Genomic DNA, 17,502 nt, shown 5'->3' with positions numbered 1-17,502 from the left:
CACCCCACAAGACCCTCCGTATACCGGTAACACCCCACAAGACCCTCCGTATACCGGTAACACCCCACAAGACCCTCCGTATACCGGTAACACCCCACAAGACCCTCCGTATACCGGGAACACCCCAAGAGACCCTCCGTATACTGGGAACACCCCACAAGACCCTCCGTATACCGGGAACACCCCACGAGACCCTCCATATACCGGGCACACCCCACAAGACCCTCCGTATACCGGTAACACCCCAAGAGACCCTCCGTATACCGGGAACACCCTAAGAGACCCTCCGTATACTGGGAACACCCCACAAGACCCTCCGTATACTTTTGACGCCTCGTGTCATTTTGAAGATCCTCTGGCTCAGTCATCTTGACATCAGAGTTGGTCTCTCGTCAGTCACTGAGTGAAGATCGCCTGAACCCACCTTCATCTGACCGATCCAACGGTAAAGAAATCTACAACACCACACAGATTTCTGTCATTTATTTCTTAAAATAAAAAAAAAATGTGCAAAACTAAGATTTACATGAGAATCAAAGACGAGATCTACGACTGGAATAACATTTGTGCCAACACATGAAGGACAGAGCGCCATCGGGTGGTGTCTTCCACAATCCCATGCGGATGCCGCCATTTTTTCTTTATTTCTTTTAGAGACGTAAAGTTTTCAGATCCAATTCCAAGGCAGTGGTCGGAAGGTGCTTTCATTCGTTATAAAGTGCGTTTGCTTTCCTGAGTGCTACTAATTATTTTGGAGATACTTTTTTTTTAGGTTTCTAAAGAATAAATCCCGGGCGGTAGCCATTCTGTTTTGTAGGACAAAAATCAACAGTTATGATGCCAATCATACAAACAGTCATAAATGTGAATTGTGAGGTTGTCCCTGAGAGTTTGGTTAAAGGGGCGGTCGTCCACCTTTGGGGGTTACTTTATCTTTTCTTTACTCTAAATGCATATAATTATTGCTAAAAATCATTTTCAATTAAAAATTTGTCACAGTTTTGTTTTTACAGGCTCTTTGCTTCCGCGCACATTGTAGTATGTGGTCATAAATCAGCTGAAAGGAGAGCAGAAAAAAAAAAAAGAAGATCAAGCTCACTGAAGGATTCTCAGTTAACTCAACCAGACTGTAGACTTCAATTTATTTATTTTTTTTTAAAGAAATCCAAATTACATAAATTATTTTTTAGCACCAAATATATGCATTTAGATAAAAAAAAAAAGTCTCCTTTAGAAATGGAATTTCATCGTAACTTATCTCCTGATTTGTCACGTACGCAGGTCACAGGTTGGTGCCCACAGAAGCTATGAAAGGACCATCCACGCTGCATTGACGCAAGTGGATGGAAATCAGGCAGGGGTCAGTGAGTTCAGGGTTGAGGGGGGGGGGGTGTGTGTCTTACCTTGCGTGTATATTGTGTGCTATAACCAGAACTGTGCTTAGGGTGGCAATATTCGAGTATAAAAAGTGGAAAAAAAAAAGCTTGGGGACAAAAATAAATAAATAAAAAAAAAAATTATACATACACTATAATATATATATATATATATATATATATATATATATATATATATATATATATATATATATATATATATATATATATATATATATATATACACACACACACATATATATATATAATTATATATATATATATATATATATATATATATATATATATATATATATATTATATATATACACATATATATACATATATATATATATATATATATATATATATATATATATATATATATATATATATATATATATATATACACATACATATACATATATATATATATATATATATATATATATATATAAAAAATTTGTTTATTTTTTTGTCCCCAAATGAAGGAATTTTTTTTCCACTTTCTATATTGACATATTTCCAGCCTTAACAAAAAATGTATATAATTTTATAATTTTCTAAATATATTTTACATAAATATATAAAATAATATACTTTTTATTTTTAGGGTGGAAATATTCCAATATAAAAAGTGGAAAAAAAATCCTTAATTTGGGGACAAAAAAAAATGTTGTATTTTTTTTGTCCCCCAAATTAAGGATTTTTTTTTCCACTTTTCATATTGGCATATTTCCAGCCTAGAAATAAAAAAAATAATATATATTTTAGGGTATAACATATATACTTATTTATAACCTTCAAATTATATATATATATATATATATATATATATATATATATATATATATATATATATATATATATATATATATATATATATATATATATATGTATATGTATATGTATATGTATATATATATATATATATATATATATATATATATATATATATATATATATATATATATATATATATATATATATATATATATATATATATATATATATATATATAATTTTTTTTTATAGGGTGGAAATATTCCAATATAGAAAGTGGAGAAAATTCCTTAACTTGGGGACAAAGTTTTGTCTATTTTTTTGTCCCCAAATTAAAGGAGTTTTGTCCACTTTTTATATTGGCATATTTCCAGCCTAAAAAATATTATATATATTTTTAGAAAATAAAATATATTTTTTATGCTTAGGCTGGAAATATGCCAATATAGAAAGTGTGAAAAAAAATAAATCTTAATTTGGGGACAATATAAATATATGTAAAGTTATAAAAATAAAAGAAAAATATATAATGTATAGTTTTTTTTATTTTTATAACTTTATAAATATATTTGAAAGTGTTTTAGGGAAAAAAAAACCAATGTAGGTAAAAAATGAGAACCTGACACGATGCAGGCACTGCCAAGAGGTAACTACTCCCCTGCTGACAGCACAGAGCCAAATGATCTTCGAAGTCGAATCATGGCTGCTACAGGCGCCGATTTTGCACAGCCAGCGTTCACGGTCCAAGTACGGCCGCCAATGTCCAAACCGGTTCACGATCAGGAGACCCTTGGTGGGTCCAGACATCACGAGCCGTACCGGGAATGCTGGAGTATGAAACCTAAGTCAGACGCCCCCCTGTGTGATATTTTTTGGGTGCAAGGAAACTGGCAACACAATGCTGTTGATGGATCCATCCATGACTAATGGTTTGATCTCAGCACATAATGGAGTGATGATATGAATGAACCTCCTTAATGGTCTGTGTAGCCCTGATCACACATGAATACCCAACACCAGTATTATTTGACAGCATAACGTAGTCTGCCATTATACAGTGTCCACCCATCTCCTGTCCACCGCCATTAACTTGAGAACGGCGGCAGCTATAGGCATAAAAAAGTGGTGTCTAGGTATAGTAAAGTATCCATGCGCTATGCAATGAAACCACCTATAGCGCCACCTGGTGGAAAACAACGGAGTTAGCATTTTTATCTCGAAAACGGAACGAGATAGAGAAAAAAAAGTGAATTACAAAGTTTTGGGCATCATCAATTCAATACGAATCCACACCTTGCATACAGAAATGATATGATTACAACGTGTAAAACTCACAAGGCTGCGGACGTGAAGCGATACCTCATGGAGACCTTCCTACAAGTCATTGGGTATGGTGGCTGTGTGGCGTGGCCTCCGCTCACCTGACCTGACCCAATTGGACTTCTTTCTGTGAGGTCACATCAAACAGCCGGTGTATGCGACCCCTCCCCCAACATTGCAGGACCTACCACCACGTATCACAGAGGCTTGTGCAGACGTGTCACCTGCCATATTGCACAGCGTGCAGCAAGATACAGTATGCTGTGCAGAGGCCAGATGTGCATTGCAGCCAGATACAGTATGCTGTGCAGAGGCCAGATGTGCATTGCAGCAGGATACAGTATGCTGTGCAGAGGCCAGATGTGCATTGCAGCAAGATACAGTATGCTGTGCAGAGGCCAGATGTGCATTGCAGCAGGATACAGTATGCTGTGCAGAGGCCAGATGTGCATTGCAGCAAGATACAGTATGCTGTGCAGAGGCCAGATGTGCATTGCAGCAGGATACAGTATGCTGTGCAGAGGCCAGATGTGCATTGCAGCAGGATACAGTATGCTGTGCAGAGGCCAGATGTGCATTGCAGCAGGATACAGTATGCTGTGCAGAGGCCAGATGTGCATTGCAGCAAGATACAGTATGCTGTGCAGAGGCCAGATGTGCATTGCAGCAAGATACAGTATGCTGTGCAGAGGCCAGATGTGCATTGCAGCAAGATACAGTATGCTGTGCAGAGGCCAGATGTGCATTGCAGCCAGATACAGTATGCTGTGCAGAGGCCAGATGTTCATTGCAGCCAGATACAGTATGCTGTGCAGAGGCCAGATGTTCATTGCAGCAGGATACAGTATGCTGTGCAGAGGCCAGATGTGCATTGCAGCAGGATACAGTATGCTGTGCAGAGGCCAGATGTGCATTGCAGCAAGATACAGTATGCTGTGCAGAGGCCAGATGTGCATTGCAGCAAGATACAGTATGCTGTGCAGAGGCCAGATGTGCATTGCAGCAAGATACAGTATGCTGTGCAGAGGCCAGATGTGCATTGCAGCCAGATACAGTATGCTGTGCAGAGGCCAGATGTTCATTGCAGCCAGATACAGTATGCTGTGCAGAGGCCAGATGTTCATTGCAGCAGGATACAGTATGCTGTGCAGAGGCCAGATGTGCATTGCAGCAAGATACAGTATGCTGTGCAGAGGCCAGATGTGCATTGCAGCAAGATACAGTATGCTGTGCAGAGGCCAGATGTGCATTGCAGCCAGATACAGTATGCTGTGCAGAGGCCAGATGTTCATTGCAGCAGGATACAGTATGCTGTGCAGAGGCCAGATGTGCATTGCAGCAAGGTACAGTATGCTGTGCAGAGCCCAGATGTGCATTGCAGCCAGATACAGTATGCTGTGCAGAGGCCAGATGTGCATTGCAGCAAGATACAGTATGCTGTGCAGAGGCCAGATGTGCATTGCAGCAAGATACAGTATGCTGTGCAGAGGCCAGATGTGCATTGCAGCAAGATACAGTATGCTGTGCAGAGGCCAGATGTGCATTGCAGCAAGATACAGTATGCTGTGCAGAGGCCAGATGTGCATTGCAGCAAGATACAGTATGCTGTGCAGAGGCCAGATGTGCATTGCAGCCAGATACAGTATGCTGTGCAGAGGCCAGATGTGCATTGCAGCAAGATACAGTATGCTGTGCAGAGGCCAGATGTGCATTGCAGCTGACAGGGGCCACTAATAAGCGCCATATGCGTGACCAGCATTCAATGTTTTGGGGGGGGGGATCATGGGTTTCATATAGCATTTCTGTATGCAAGGTGTGGATTCGTATTGAATAGATGATGCCCTACAAACTTTGTAATTCACTTTTTTTTCCCTCTATCTCGTTCCGTTTTCGAGATAAAAATGCTATCTCCGTTGTTTTCAACCAGGTGGCGCTATAGGTGGTTTCATTGCATAGCGCATGGCTGCTTTACAATACCTAGACACCACTTCCATGCCTATAGCTGCCGCCGTTCTCAAGTTAATGGCGGTGGACAGGATATGGGTGGACACACTGTATAATCAGATCTGTCAAGAGTAGTCAGCCTGCTTGTTGATTGTTTCCAGAAACTATTTCAAGTGGTAATAAATTGGCAAGTTTTCAACACGCTATATGAGAGTGATGAGCAGTGCCTACTGTGACATTTGGTAGGGTATCGTAAAAACCCTAACCCTAAAGAAGGGTAATGTGTGCGTGGACACAGCAGCCATACCCGACACTACATATCCCAGCAAGCCGCCAACAGGGCACCTTCATACACTGCATATCCATGTACGGCTACAATTTACAAGAAGTATATCTACGTATGGCATAAAAAAGGGATGGATTTTAATGGAAAGCAACCATAAAAAATAGATCAACATGGAAGAAAAAAAAAACTACAACATTCACACAGAACAATAAAGAAACAAAGAAAATATCCTCTCGCTCCACATCCACTAGGAATTTAAACACTCACATATATATATATACTTCGATATTTATACAGGGTTTAAAGCAGTGATCTGCCGCCCGCCGCTCTCCTCAGCATGCTGGGACTTGTAGTTTCACAGCAGTTTTGGGGGGGTCCACAGGTTCCAGAGCAGAGATCATTAAATAAGGCATCACAGGTGCTTAGAAAATCTATAAGTTAAGGTTTTTGCCCGACGCCCAGCAGATCCAGAAAATCAGAGTCTCCTTTACTACCGAGGCCGTCCGCAGCGCCAACTTAAAATTAACTTTAAGGTGATTGGTGGGAGGAAGGGGTTAAGTTTACTCGTAAAATAACAGAATAAAATCCCCCCCCCCCTCCCTCCCGCTAAAAGTAGTCCACGGAGCAGCCCTCTAAACATTGGGAGTGTCCTTTATTTGAGAGTGTCGCCGGCAATCCCTCAGTTGCCGTTACTGACTGCGGCTTCATTGCAGCTCTGCTCGTATGATGGCGGCGCGTCTGCGGGGGGAAAGTTAAAAAAAAAAAAAAAGTTTAGTTAGTGTCACTTGACCCAAAAGAGCCGCAAATTCCATAGTGAAGATCCTACGTTTATACAAAATAGCTAATATGAAAAAAGGCGTGGCTTAAAGGGGGACTCTACTTTCAATAGGCAATTTCTGGATAAGTGAACCTGTGTGTGTACATGAAGAATAACACCATTTCTGGCCATTATAGGACTAGCTTTCTGTATTTTTCCAGAAATTTGCCCCCTCTGCAGGCTTTACCTAAACTTTGCAAGTGATTCTGAGCTGGTGGGTGGAGACTGACTGCTCTGATGTCTCCATGTACACAGCACAGCACACCAAGAGGGATTCCTACACAGAGAGAAGCAGCAGCAGCATGGAGGACATGACAGCAGCAGTGAGCAGTGTATCTGTGAATCCAGCTCTGGGGTGAAGTAGAAGACTTGTTAGAAAGCTCAGCACAATCTGTTTCTCTCTCCATAAGCAGAGATGTAATTGGATACCACGCTCTGCCTAAACATCAAACGCTAAAACCATCGACAGATGTAAAACCATAGAATGGTCCGAAAATAACTAAAAATTGGTTTACTATTTAACAAAAGGTTTGAAGGGGAGGGGGGGGGTAATAAATAAAATTGCTGGCTCACGAAGGGGTTAAACCCAACAGGAGCCATATAAATCGGTGTGCAGTTAGCGCCCGCTTGTGGCAGCTGTAGGCCGGTTAGTGTGCAGTAAGCTCCCCCTTGTGGCAGCTGTAGGTAGGTCAGTGTGCAGTGAGCTCCCCCATGTGGCAGCTGTAGGTAGGTCAGTGTGCAGCAGTGAGCTCCCCCTTGTGGTGGCTGTAGGTAGGTTAGTGTGCAGTGAGCTGCCCCTTGTGGCAGCTGTAGGTAGGTCAGTGTGCAGTGAGCTCCCCTTGTGGCAGCTGTAGGTAGGTCAGTGTGCAGTGAGCTCCCCCTTGTGGTGGCTGTAGGTAGGTTAGTGTGCAGTGAGCTGCTCCTTGTGGCAGCTGTAGGTAGGTCAGTGTGCAGCAGTGAGCTCCCCCTTATGGTGGCTGTAGGTAGGTTAGTGTGCAGTGAGCTTCCCCTTGTGGTGGCTGTGGGTAGGTTAGTGTGCAGCAGTGAGCTCCCCCTTGTGGTGGCTGTAGGTAGGTCAGTGTGCAGTGAGCTCCCCCATGTGGCAGCTGTAGGTAGGTCAGTGTGCAGCAGTGAGCTCCCCCTTGTGGTGGCTGTGGGTAGGTTAGTGTGCAGTGAGCTGCCCCTTGTGGCAGCTGTAGGTAGGTCAGTGTGCAGCAGTGAGCTCCCCCTTGTGGTGGCTGTAGGTAGGTTAGTGTGCAGTGAGCTGCCCCTTGTGGTGGCTGTGGGTAGGCTAGTGTGCAGTGAGCTCCCCCTTGTGGTGGCTGTAGGTAGGTTAGTATGCAGTGAGCTGCTCCTTGTGGTGGCTGTAGGTAGGCTAGTGTGCAGTGAGCTCCCCCTTGTGGTGGCTGTGGGTAGGTTAGTGTGCAGCAGTGAGCTCCCCCTTGTGGTGGCTGTGGGTAGGTTAGTGTGCAGTGAGCTGCCCCTTGTGGCAGCTGTAGGTAGGTCAGTGTGCAGCAGTGAGCTCCCCCTTGTGGTGGCTGTGGGTAGGTTAGTGTGCAGTGAGCTGCCCCTTGTGGCAGCTGTAGGTAGGTCAGTGTGCAGTGAGCTCCCCCTTGTGGTGGCTGTGGGTAGGTTAGTGTGCAGTGAGCTGCCCCTTGTGGCAGCTGTAGGTAGGTCAGTGTGCAGTGAGCTCCCCCTTGTGGTGGCTGTAGGTAGGTTAGTGTGCACTGAGCTCCCCCTTGTGGTGGCTGTAGGTAGGTTAGTGTGCAGTGAGCTGCTCCTTGTGGCAGCTGTAGGTAGGTCAGTGTGCAGCAGTGAGCTCCCCCTTGTGGTGGCTGTGGGTAGGTTAGTGTGCAGTGAGCTCCCCCTTGTGGTGGTTGTAGGTATGTCAGTGTGCAGCAGTGAGCTCCAGCTTCTGGTGGCTATAGGTAGGTTAGTGTGCAGTGAGCTCCCTTGTGGCGGCTGTAGGTAGGTCACAGTTGTGGCAGCTGTAGGTAGGTTAGTGTGCAGTGAGCTCCCCCTTGTGGTGGCTGTAGGTAGGTTAGTGTGCAGTGAGCTCCCCCTTGTGGTGGCTGTAGGTAGGTTAGTGTGCAGTGAGCTGCCCCTTGTGGTGGCTGTAGGTAGGTTAGTGTGCAGTGAGCTGCCCCTTGTGGTGGCTGTAGGTAGGTTAGTGTGCAGTGAGCTGCCCCTTGTGGTGGCTGTAGGTAGGTTAGTGTGCAGTGAGCTCCCCCTTGTGGTAGCTGTAGGTAGGTTAGTGTGCAGTGAGCTGCCCCTTGTGGTAGCTGTGGGTAGGTTAGTGTGCAGTGAGCTGCCCCTTGTGGTGGCTGTGGGTAGGTTAGTGTGCAGTGAGCTGCCCCTTGTGGTGGCTGTGGGTAGGTTAGTGTGCAGTGAGCTGCCCCTTGTGGTGGCTGTGGGTAGGTTAGTGTGCAGTGAGCTCCCCCTTGTGGTGGCTGTAGGTATGTCAGTGTGCAGCAGTGAGCTCCAGCTTCTGGTGGCTATAGGTAGGTTAGTGTGCAGTGAGCTCCCCTTGTGGCAGCTATAGGTAGGTCAGTGTGCAGTGAGCTCCCCCTTGTGGTGGCTGTAGGTAGGTTAGTGTGCAGTGAGCTGCCCCTTGTGGTGGCTATAGGTAGGTCACAGTTGTGGTAGCTGTAGGTAGGTCAGTGTGCAGTGAGCTCCCCCTTGTGGTGGCTATAGGTAGGTCACAGTTGTAGCAGCTGTAGGTAGGTTAGTGTGCAGTGAGCTCCCCCTTGTGGTGGCTGTAGGTAGGTTAGTGTGCAGTGAGCTGCCCCTTGTAGTGGCTGTAGGTAGGTTAGTGTGCAGTGAGCTGCCCCTTGTGGTGGCTGTAGGTAGGTTAGTGTGCAGTGAGCTGCCCCTTGTGGTGGCTGTAGGTAGGTTAGTGTGCAGTGAGCTGCCCCTTGTGGTGGCTGTAGGTAGGTTAGTGTGCAGTGAGCTGCCCCTTGTGGTGGCTATAGGTAGGCCAGTGTGCAGTGAGCTCCCCCTTGTGGTGGCTATAGGTAGGTCAGTGTGCAGTGAGCTCCCCCTTGTGGTGGCTATAGGTATGTCAGGGTACAGTGAGCTCCCCCTTGTGGTGGCTATAGGTAGGTCAGTGTGCAGTGAGCTCCCCCTTGTGGTGGCTATAGGTAGGTCAGTGTGCAGTGAGCTCCGTCTTGTGGCGGCTGTGGGTAGGTCGGTTAGTGTGCAGTGAGGTCCCCCTTGTGGCAGCTGTAGGTAGGTCAGTGTGCAGTGAGCTCCCCCTTGTGGCAGCTGTAGGTCGGTTAGTGTGCAGTGAGCTCCCCCATGTGGCAGCTGTGGGTAGGTCGGTGTGCAGTGAGCTGCCCCTTGTGGCAGCTGTAGGTCGGTTAGTGTGCAGTGAGCTGCCCCTTGTGGCAGCTGTGGGTAGGTCGGTGTGCAGTGAGCTGCCCCTTGTGGCAGCTGTAGGTAGGTCAGTGTGCTCCCCCTTGTGGTGGCTGTAGGTAGGTTACAGTTGTGGCAGCTGTAGGTAGGTCAGTGTGCAGTGAGCTCCCCCTTGTGGTGGCTGTAGGTAGGTTACAGTTATGGCGGCTGTGGGTTGGCCAGTGTGCAGTGAGCTCCCCCTTGTGGCAGCTGTAGGTCGGTTAGTGTGCAGTGAGCTCCCCCTTGTGGCAGCTGTAGGTCGGTTAGTGTGCAGTGAGCTCCCTCTTGTGGTGGCTGTAGGTCGGTTAGTGTGCAGTGAGCTCCCCTTGTGGCAGCTGTAGGTAGGTCAGTGTGCAGTGAGGTCCCCCATGTGGCAGCTGTAGGTAGGTCAGTGTGCAGTGAGCTCCCCCTTGTGGCAGCTGTAGGTAGGTCAGTGTGCAGTGAGGTCCCCCATGTGGCAGCTGTGGGTAGGTCAGTGTGCAGTGAGGTCCCCCATGTGGCAGCTGTGGGTAGGTCAGTGTGCAGTGAGGTCCCCCATGTGGCAGCTGTAGGTAGGTCAGTGTGCAGTGAGCTCCCCTTGTGGCAGCTGTAGGTAGGTCAGTGTGCAGTGAGGTCCCCCATGTGGCAGCTGTGGGTAGGTCGGTGTGCAGTGAGCTGCCCCTTGTGGTGGCTGTAGGTAGGTCACAGTTGTGGCAGCTGTAGGTAGGTCAGTGTGCAGTGAGCTCCCCCTTGTGGTGGCTGTATAAAGGTGAATGTACAGTGAGCTCCCCCTTGTGGCTAGTATAGGTAGCTCACAGCACAGTGCCAGAGACTCAAGGGGAATCGGCTTAGTGCCGGACACAATGTGGGCCCCATAACTGTCCAGTAGGGCCCTCCATGTGTTAAACCTCTATACATACATCTCATGCTTTATGCCAATGACCAGTAATGAAGGACAAGGCATGTTGGTTTTTAACATGCCCACTCCATATATTAAGTTAGACGCTAGATAGGTGATAACTTATTGAACGCTGCTGGTCTTACTGCTTGGACCACTTATGATCATGGATGAATGGGGCAGAGATGCACATGCTCAACCTCTGCTCCATTCATTGTCTATGGGACTTACACTTAGCCAATCACAGGTGGGATCACCAATGATCGCTGTGATCGCTGAAGGAACCTGCCAAGAAGTGTGGCATTTCCCTACAGCTCCCCCACAGGAGACAGGAAGCATTACACCTGAAATCAATGGGTTGTTCAAGCGTCGAGTCCTCCAGACCAATAGTTGCAGCTGGTCTTCAGTGGTCCTAGTGAGGACTTACCGTAGGGATAGCCCCATGTGCTGTATTCTGGGGGTAGGATCAGCGTGCTGGCTGTAGGCACTGGTACAACAGCTCCGTCTGCGTAGTACGGGATGGTGGCTCCTGTGGAGAGGCAGAGGGTCGGGTGTGAGGGAGACCCCAGAGTCCCTGCCTCCGTCTCCTGGGAGTCCGGAAAGTGCAGCTCGGGTGCGTAGCAGAAGGGGGCGTTCGCCTGCTGCTGCGAGTGGCACTTAGTAGGAATAGAGACATTGTCCATAGGCTGGATGCTGCTGCACTGTTCCTCGTCAGCAGGGGGCGCACTGGGAACCACGGCCATCGGTGCATGTGATATGGAGTGTCTGAGCCCGAGGCGAGACGGGCTGACCGCTATGTTCCCTATGTAGATGGGTAATGTGACCGTAACCTCCGGGCTTTTAACCATGATCTGAGGAAACACAAATCACAAAATCAGGGGAAGGCGCATATAATTGGGGGAGCCAAGTAACTTTCATGTAAGATTAGGCATTACTAAAACTACTGACCTCACCGGGGAGGGAGAAACAGGGACAAGGATTGGGCAGATTGATTCCTGGCAAGATGCCTGCCCACCCTCGAATCCCCCATCTCAAATTTGCCAAATCTTTCGTTTATGGTGAAAAAATTACCCCCCCCGAGACATCAGTGACGTGCCCTTTAAATCAAAGTCTGCCCAGTGTAACAACTTTGGTTGGATCAGCCAATCTCCCTTGAGAACACAGGATTGAGCATGTGGAAATTCAGCATGCCCAATCTTTTTTTTTTTCCACCCCAACTTCTATCACTAGAAAAATTGTTGATTTGTTATACATAGACGATCGACCTTCACAAATGACTTTTGTTTAACCCCTTTATGACCAAGAGCGTGCCCGCGGCGATCCCCGCCGGCAGAGAGACCGCGGCGATCCCCGCCGGCAGAGAGACCGCGGCGATCCCCGCCGGCAGAGAGACCGCGGCGATCCCCGCCGGCAGAGAGACCGCGGCGATCCCCGCCGGCAGAGAGACCGCGGCCAACACCAGGAATAATTGCATTGTCTGAACATAGCCTAAGATGAATCAGAGGTTAGTGGTAAGGCGCAATTCTACCTTCCAACACCAGGTGGCAGTATGAAATACTATATAGAATGATTAACATTTCTTCCTCTTCCTGAAGTTTAATGAATAAGAACGACTCCGGGTCACAGTTACATTTCAGAGACCGATTAGTAATTATTTTCCGTGAGCTCATGCCAGGTGCAGGTGAGTCACACGCGATTCTCACCACATCCGTACAAGCACCGGCCTCTTACCTGAAGATAATATTCTATCTGGATGAGGTTACAGCCTTGTAATATGGACTGAGGAAGGGCGGGCACCAGAATTTGTTCATCCCAGACTGCATGCTTCCAAGCTTTCACCGCAGCCCCTTCAACTTCTGCGATGGTCCTCAGGTCATAGACGCAACGTTTTGATCTGTAGGCGATTTTCTAAATATAAATAGTCAATATGTAAGTCAGGGGGCAGTATTATAGTAGTTATATTCTTGTACATAGAGGGCAGTATTATAGTAGTTATATTCTTGTACATAGGGGGCAGTATTATAGTAGTTATATTCTTGTACATAGGGGGCAGTATTATAGTAGTTATATTCTTGTACATAGGGGGAAGTATTATAGCAGTTATATTCTTGTACATAGAGGGCAGTATTATAGTAGTTATATTCTTGTACATAGAGGGCAGTATTATAGTAGTTATATTCTTGTACATAGGGGGCAGTATTATAGTAGTTATATTCTTGTACATAGGGGGAAGTATTATAGCAGTTATATTCTTGTACATAGAGGGCAGTATTATAGTAGTTATATTCTTGTACATAGGAGCAGTATTATAGTAGTTATATTCTTGCACATAGGGGCAGTATTATAGTAGTTATATTCTTGTATATAGGGGCAGTATTATAGTAGTTATATTCTTGTACATAGGAGCAGTATTATAGTAGTTATATTCTTGTACATAGGGGGCAGTATTATAGTAGTTATATTCTTGTACATAGAGGGCAGTATTATAGTAGTTATATTCTTGTACATAGGGGGCAGTATTATAGTAGTTATATTCTTGTACATAGGGGGCAGTATTATAGTAGTTATATTCTTGTACATAGGGGGAAGTATTATAGCAGTTATATTCTTGTACATAGAGGGCAGTATTATAGTAGTTATATTCTTGTACATAGAGGGCAGTATTATAGTAGTTATATTCTTGTACATAGGGGGCAGTATTATAGTAGTTATATTCTTGTACATAGGGGGAAGTATTATAGCAGTTATATTCTTGTACATAGAGGGCAGTATTATAGTAGTTATATTCTTGTACATAGGGGGCAGTATTATAGTAGTTATATTCTTGTACATAGGGGGAAGTATTATAGCAGTTATATTCTTGTACATAGGGGGAAGTATTATAGCAGTTATATTCTTGTACATAGAGGGCAGTATTATAGTAGTTATATTCTTGTACATAGGAGCAGTATTATAGTAGTTATATTCTTGCACATAGGAGGCAGTATTATAGTAGTTATATTCTTGCACATAGGAGGCAGTATTATAGTAGTTATATTCTTGTACATAGGTGCAGTATTATAGCAGTTATATTCCTGTACATAGGAGGCAGTATTATAGTAGTTATATTCCTGTACACAGGAGGCAGTATTATAGTAGTTATATTCTTGTACATAGGGGGCAGTATTATAGCAGTTATATTCTTGTATATAGGGGCAGTATTATAGTAGTCATATTCTTGTATATAGGGGCAGTATTATAGTAGTCATATTCTTGTACATAGGGGGCAGTATTATAGTAGTCATATTCTTGTACATAGGGGCAGTATTATAGTAGTCATATTCTTGTACATAGGGAGCAGTATTATAGTAGGTATATTCTTGTACATAGGGAGCAGTATTATAGTAGTCATATTCTTGTACATAGGGGCAGTATTATAGTAGTTATATTCTTGTACATAGGGGTAGTATTATAGTAGTTATATTCTTGTACATAGGGGCAGTATTATAGTAGTTATATTCTTGTATATAGGGGGCAGTATTATAGTAGTTATATTCTTGTACATAGAGGGCAGTATTATAGTAGTTATATTCTTGTATATAGGGGGCAGTATTATAGTAGTTATATTCTTGTACATAGGGGGCAGTAGTATAGTAGTTATATTCTTGTACATAAGGGCAGTATTATAGTAGTTATATTCGGACCCCTCTTACCTGAATAAGACTGGCCACAATGGGTCCCGTGTCTCGTCCTGACTTATTCTCCACGTCAGTGTGGATTTTGATTGGTTGTCCAACGACGTAGCCTCGGAGGTCAGAGGTCACACTCAGTAATAATTGTCCAGATTTCACCAGCTTGTAGCTGAACTTTTTAGTTGCAGATCCACAGCTTAATTGCTAAAAATAATCGAAGTCAAAGTTAAAATATAAGAATATATTTTACCTAATAGAGAGGGGTCCTGCTGCAAACACCCAATATACAGATGTCTTACCAGACGTTTACAATGCAGTCACATTGCAGCGTATAACCTGCTGGTCTGGGTCACACTGCACCGCATACCCCGTCGGTCTGGGTCACATTGCACCGCATACCCTGCCGGTCTGGGTCACACTGCACCGCATACCCCATCGGTCCGGGTGACATTGCACTGCATACCCCGCCGGTCTGGGTCACATTGCACCACATATCCCGCCAGTCCAGGTGACATAGCATGACTTACAGTGTGAACTCACCTCAATATCTGGGATTTCATTCAGGTCCAGGGGTCTCAGGATGTAGAACGGTTTGCTGCTCTTGTAATCTTTGGATAGTCTTCGTGTCTCTATAACCGCCTTCACATGGTAAAGGACTTTACCAAACGGCCCCTCGAAGGACGTCGGTGCGGACGCTGCAAATAAACAAAAAAAGTTAGCAAAACCTAGAAGTTTCAGACCATCACAGGTCACTAATAGCAAATGTAATGCACAGAAGTGCGGATCTACAGATTCATTCTTTGTAGCCCCTTGCAAATATATTGCAACCCTTTCATAAATGGGACCCCCCTCCTTTTATTAGACAGCATTTCTAAATGGGTAAAGAATCTGGTCTCTCACAATGTACATATCCTCTACTTGAAGGGATGAATTTATGGCAATCTATGCACACCAACCCCAATAATCGCCCCATAATCGCCCCATAATCGCCCCATAAGTGCCCCATAGACACAGGATGTCTCCCCTGCCCCAATATCAGATCACCCTCATTAGTAAAACCATAATGGGGAACTGCTGTGTACGCAAAATCCTCCAACCTTTGTATATCCTTTTATATAACCTTTTTTTATTTTTTTTTTATATCCGCCCGGCTCAGGTCGGCCAAAGATGAGTGCAAATTGTGCCCCCACTATTCATTTATTCACAGCAGAGCTTCACATTAACAGAAAATCACCGATTCTTTGCAGCAGGGTGCAGTAAAGCAATAACCCGTGACCGGGAAACTACTGACGGATTCTCTGAGCACGTTAATCGCCCCAACCACCCGATGTGTCATCCTGACTGTGAGCGACGCCGCTTTGATGTCGCCTCTGTGCAAGTCATTAATATTAAAACCCGTACTGCCGGCCTCCAGAACGCGGCAGGAACCCGATAGCCGACTCCAGTCATTACCTGGCAACAGAAACTGGAAAGGGAAGGTTTGCTCCCCGGGCTGCAGCGTTCCTGAAAGACACAAGACACTTTCATAGTCAAAAGAGATAAGAACAATGCATTCCTGCAAAACAATGAGGGACGGACAACGCCCGGCACAAGGTACGCAGCAGAAATATTCCACCGCCTCCGAGCTGGGGTGCAATAGGATGCCAATTCTGCTTGCTGTCAATGAATAAAAACACCTGTAATTGCTCAGGAAAGGTCCCCTTTAAACCTAGAACACATACCTAGGGCCTCGCAGGCCGGCTAGGTTACTTGTTTTCTATTGTAGATTTATATGGTTGCGTGTTCTAGGGTTAAGGTTACTTTCACACTTGCGTTCAGCGCAGTCCGTCACTATGGAGAATAGCGCAGTCCGTTAACGCACTGCGCTATTCTCCATAGACCTGTATGGACGACGCACTTTAACGCAAGTGTCAGCGTTGCATCCGCTGGACGACGCAGCGTCGTTATTTTGACGCTGCGTCGGGCGGAGGAAACGCTGCATGTAACTTTTTTTTGAGCGAGGGAAACCTTTACTTTTCACTGCGCATGTGCTTTTTTTCTTCTAATCACAGAAACTTTATTTTGTTTCTCGGTGGCCGAACGTTCAGCTGAGCGCCCGGCCGCCGGCATGCGAGAGCCCTCAGCTGAGCGCCCGGCCGCCGGCATGCGAGAGCCCTCAGCTGAGCGCCCGGCCGCCGGCATGCGAGAGCCCTCAGCTGAGCGCCCGGCCGCCGGCATGCGAGAGCCCTCAGCTGAGCGCCCGGCCGCCGGCATGCGAGAGCCCTCAGCTGAGCGCCCGGCCGCCGGCATGCGAGAGCCCTCAGCTGAGCGCCCGGCCGCCGGCATGCGAGAGCCCTCAGCTGAGCGCCCGGCCGCCGGCATGCGAGAGCCCTCAGCTGAGCGCCCGGCCGCCGGCATGCGAGAGCCCTCAGCTGAGCGCCCGGCCGCCGGCATGCGAGAGCCCTCAGCTGAGCGCCCGGCCGCCGTGTGATCAGCTGATCGTTCACAATAGTCTGCTGCTGGTAAAACTGTAAAGAAGGAAAAAAAAAAAAGCTTTCCGTTTTGTACGATCCGTAGCATCCATCGCACAACGCAATGCTACTGAAGCCGTCCAAAGCAAGTGTGAAAGTAGCCTAAAGCTGCTGCCAGATATCCCCTGGCAGCAACTTATTTCCACAAAGGATCGGGCATGTCGAAATCAAACATGCCCCATTCTTCTTCCCCGACACAGTAACAGCTGCTCCCCTTCTCCTAAGAGATTATGTGTGCTCCCCATTGAAGACACATGCATGCTCATCCACACCGAGTGTGCATGTGTACGAGAGAGTCCAGAGAGATAGCAGATGAGGTCCGTGCTGATCAGGAAGGGGGGATGGGCACTTTTCCAGTTGTCCTGCACTCAGGCCATCGCACCGCTGATTGGGATGAAACCTCATTGTCTGCCGTTTCCTTTTTATCATTATAACTCTCAATAGGAGGAAATATTTGGAGCCTCTCGGATCATTGATCGCGCGGGTCGAGGGTTCTCAGCCGACATTACTTTTTTTTCTGAACAA

General features: G+C 46.2%; 1 protein-coding gene across 1 annotated transcript in view; it reads right to left on the bottom strand.

Annotated features, from left to right (window-relative positions):
- Positions 1-5,824: 5,824 nt before the first annotated feature.
- ARRDC1 (arrestin domain containing 1) overlaps positions 5,825-17,502 on the bottom strand; it is a 29,489-nt gene continuing 17,811 nt past the window's right edge. The window contains exons 3-8 of the mRNA XM_075322999.1: positions 15,920-15,970; positions 15,008-15,162; positions 14,489-14,671; positions 12,528-12,704; positions 11,224-11,647; positions 5,825-6,447 (exon numbers count right to left, since the gene is read on the bottom strand). Of these exons, the coding sequence (XP_075179114.1) occupies positions 6,389-6,447; positions 11,224-11,647; positions 12,528-12,704; positions 14,489-14,671; positions 15,008-15,162; positions 15,920-15,970 (1,049 nt within the window). The 3' untranslated portion in view covers positions 5,825-6,388. The remainder of the gene's footprint in view (positions 6,448-11,223; positions 11,648-12,527; positions 12,705-14,488; positions 14,672-15,007; positions 15,163-15,919; positions 15,971-17,502) is intronic.

The sequence above is a fragment of the Anomaloglossus baeobatrachus genome, chromosome 9 (genome assembly GCF_048569485.1).
Source record: "Anomaloglossus baeobatrachus isolate aAnoBae1 chromosome 9, aAnoBae1.hap1, whole genome shotgun sequence".
NCBI classification, from domain to species: Eukaryota; Metazoa; Chordata; class Amphibia; order Anura; family Aromobatidae; genus Anomaloglossus; species Anomaloglossus baeobatrachus.
The sequence above is the reverse complement of the archived record's forward strand: the minus strand, read 5'-3'. Positions and strand labels throughout refer to the sequence as shown.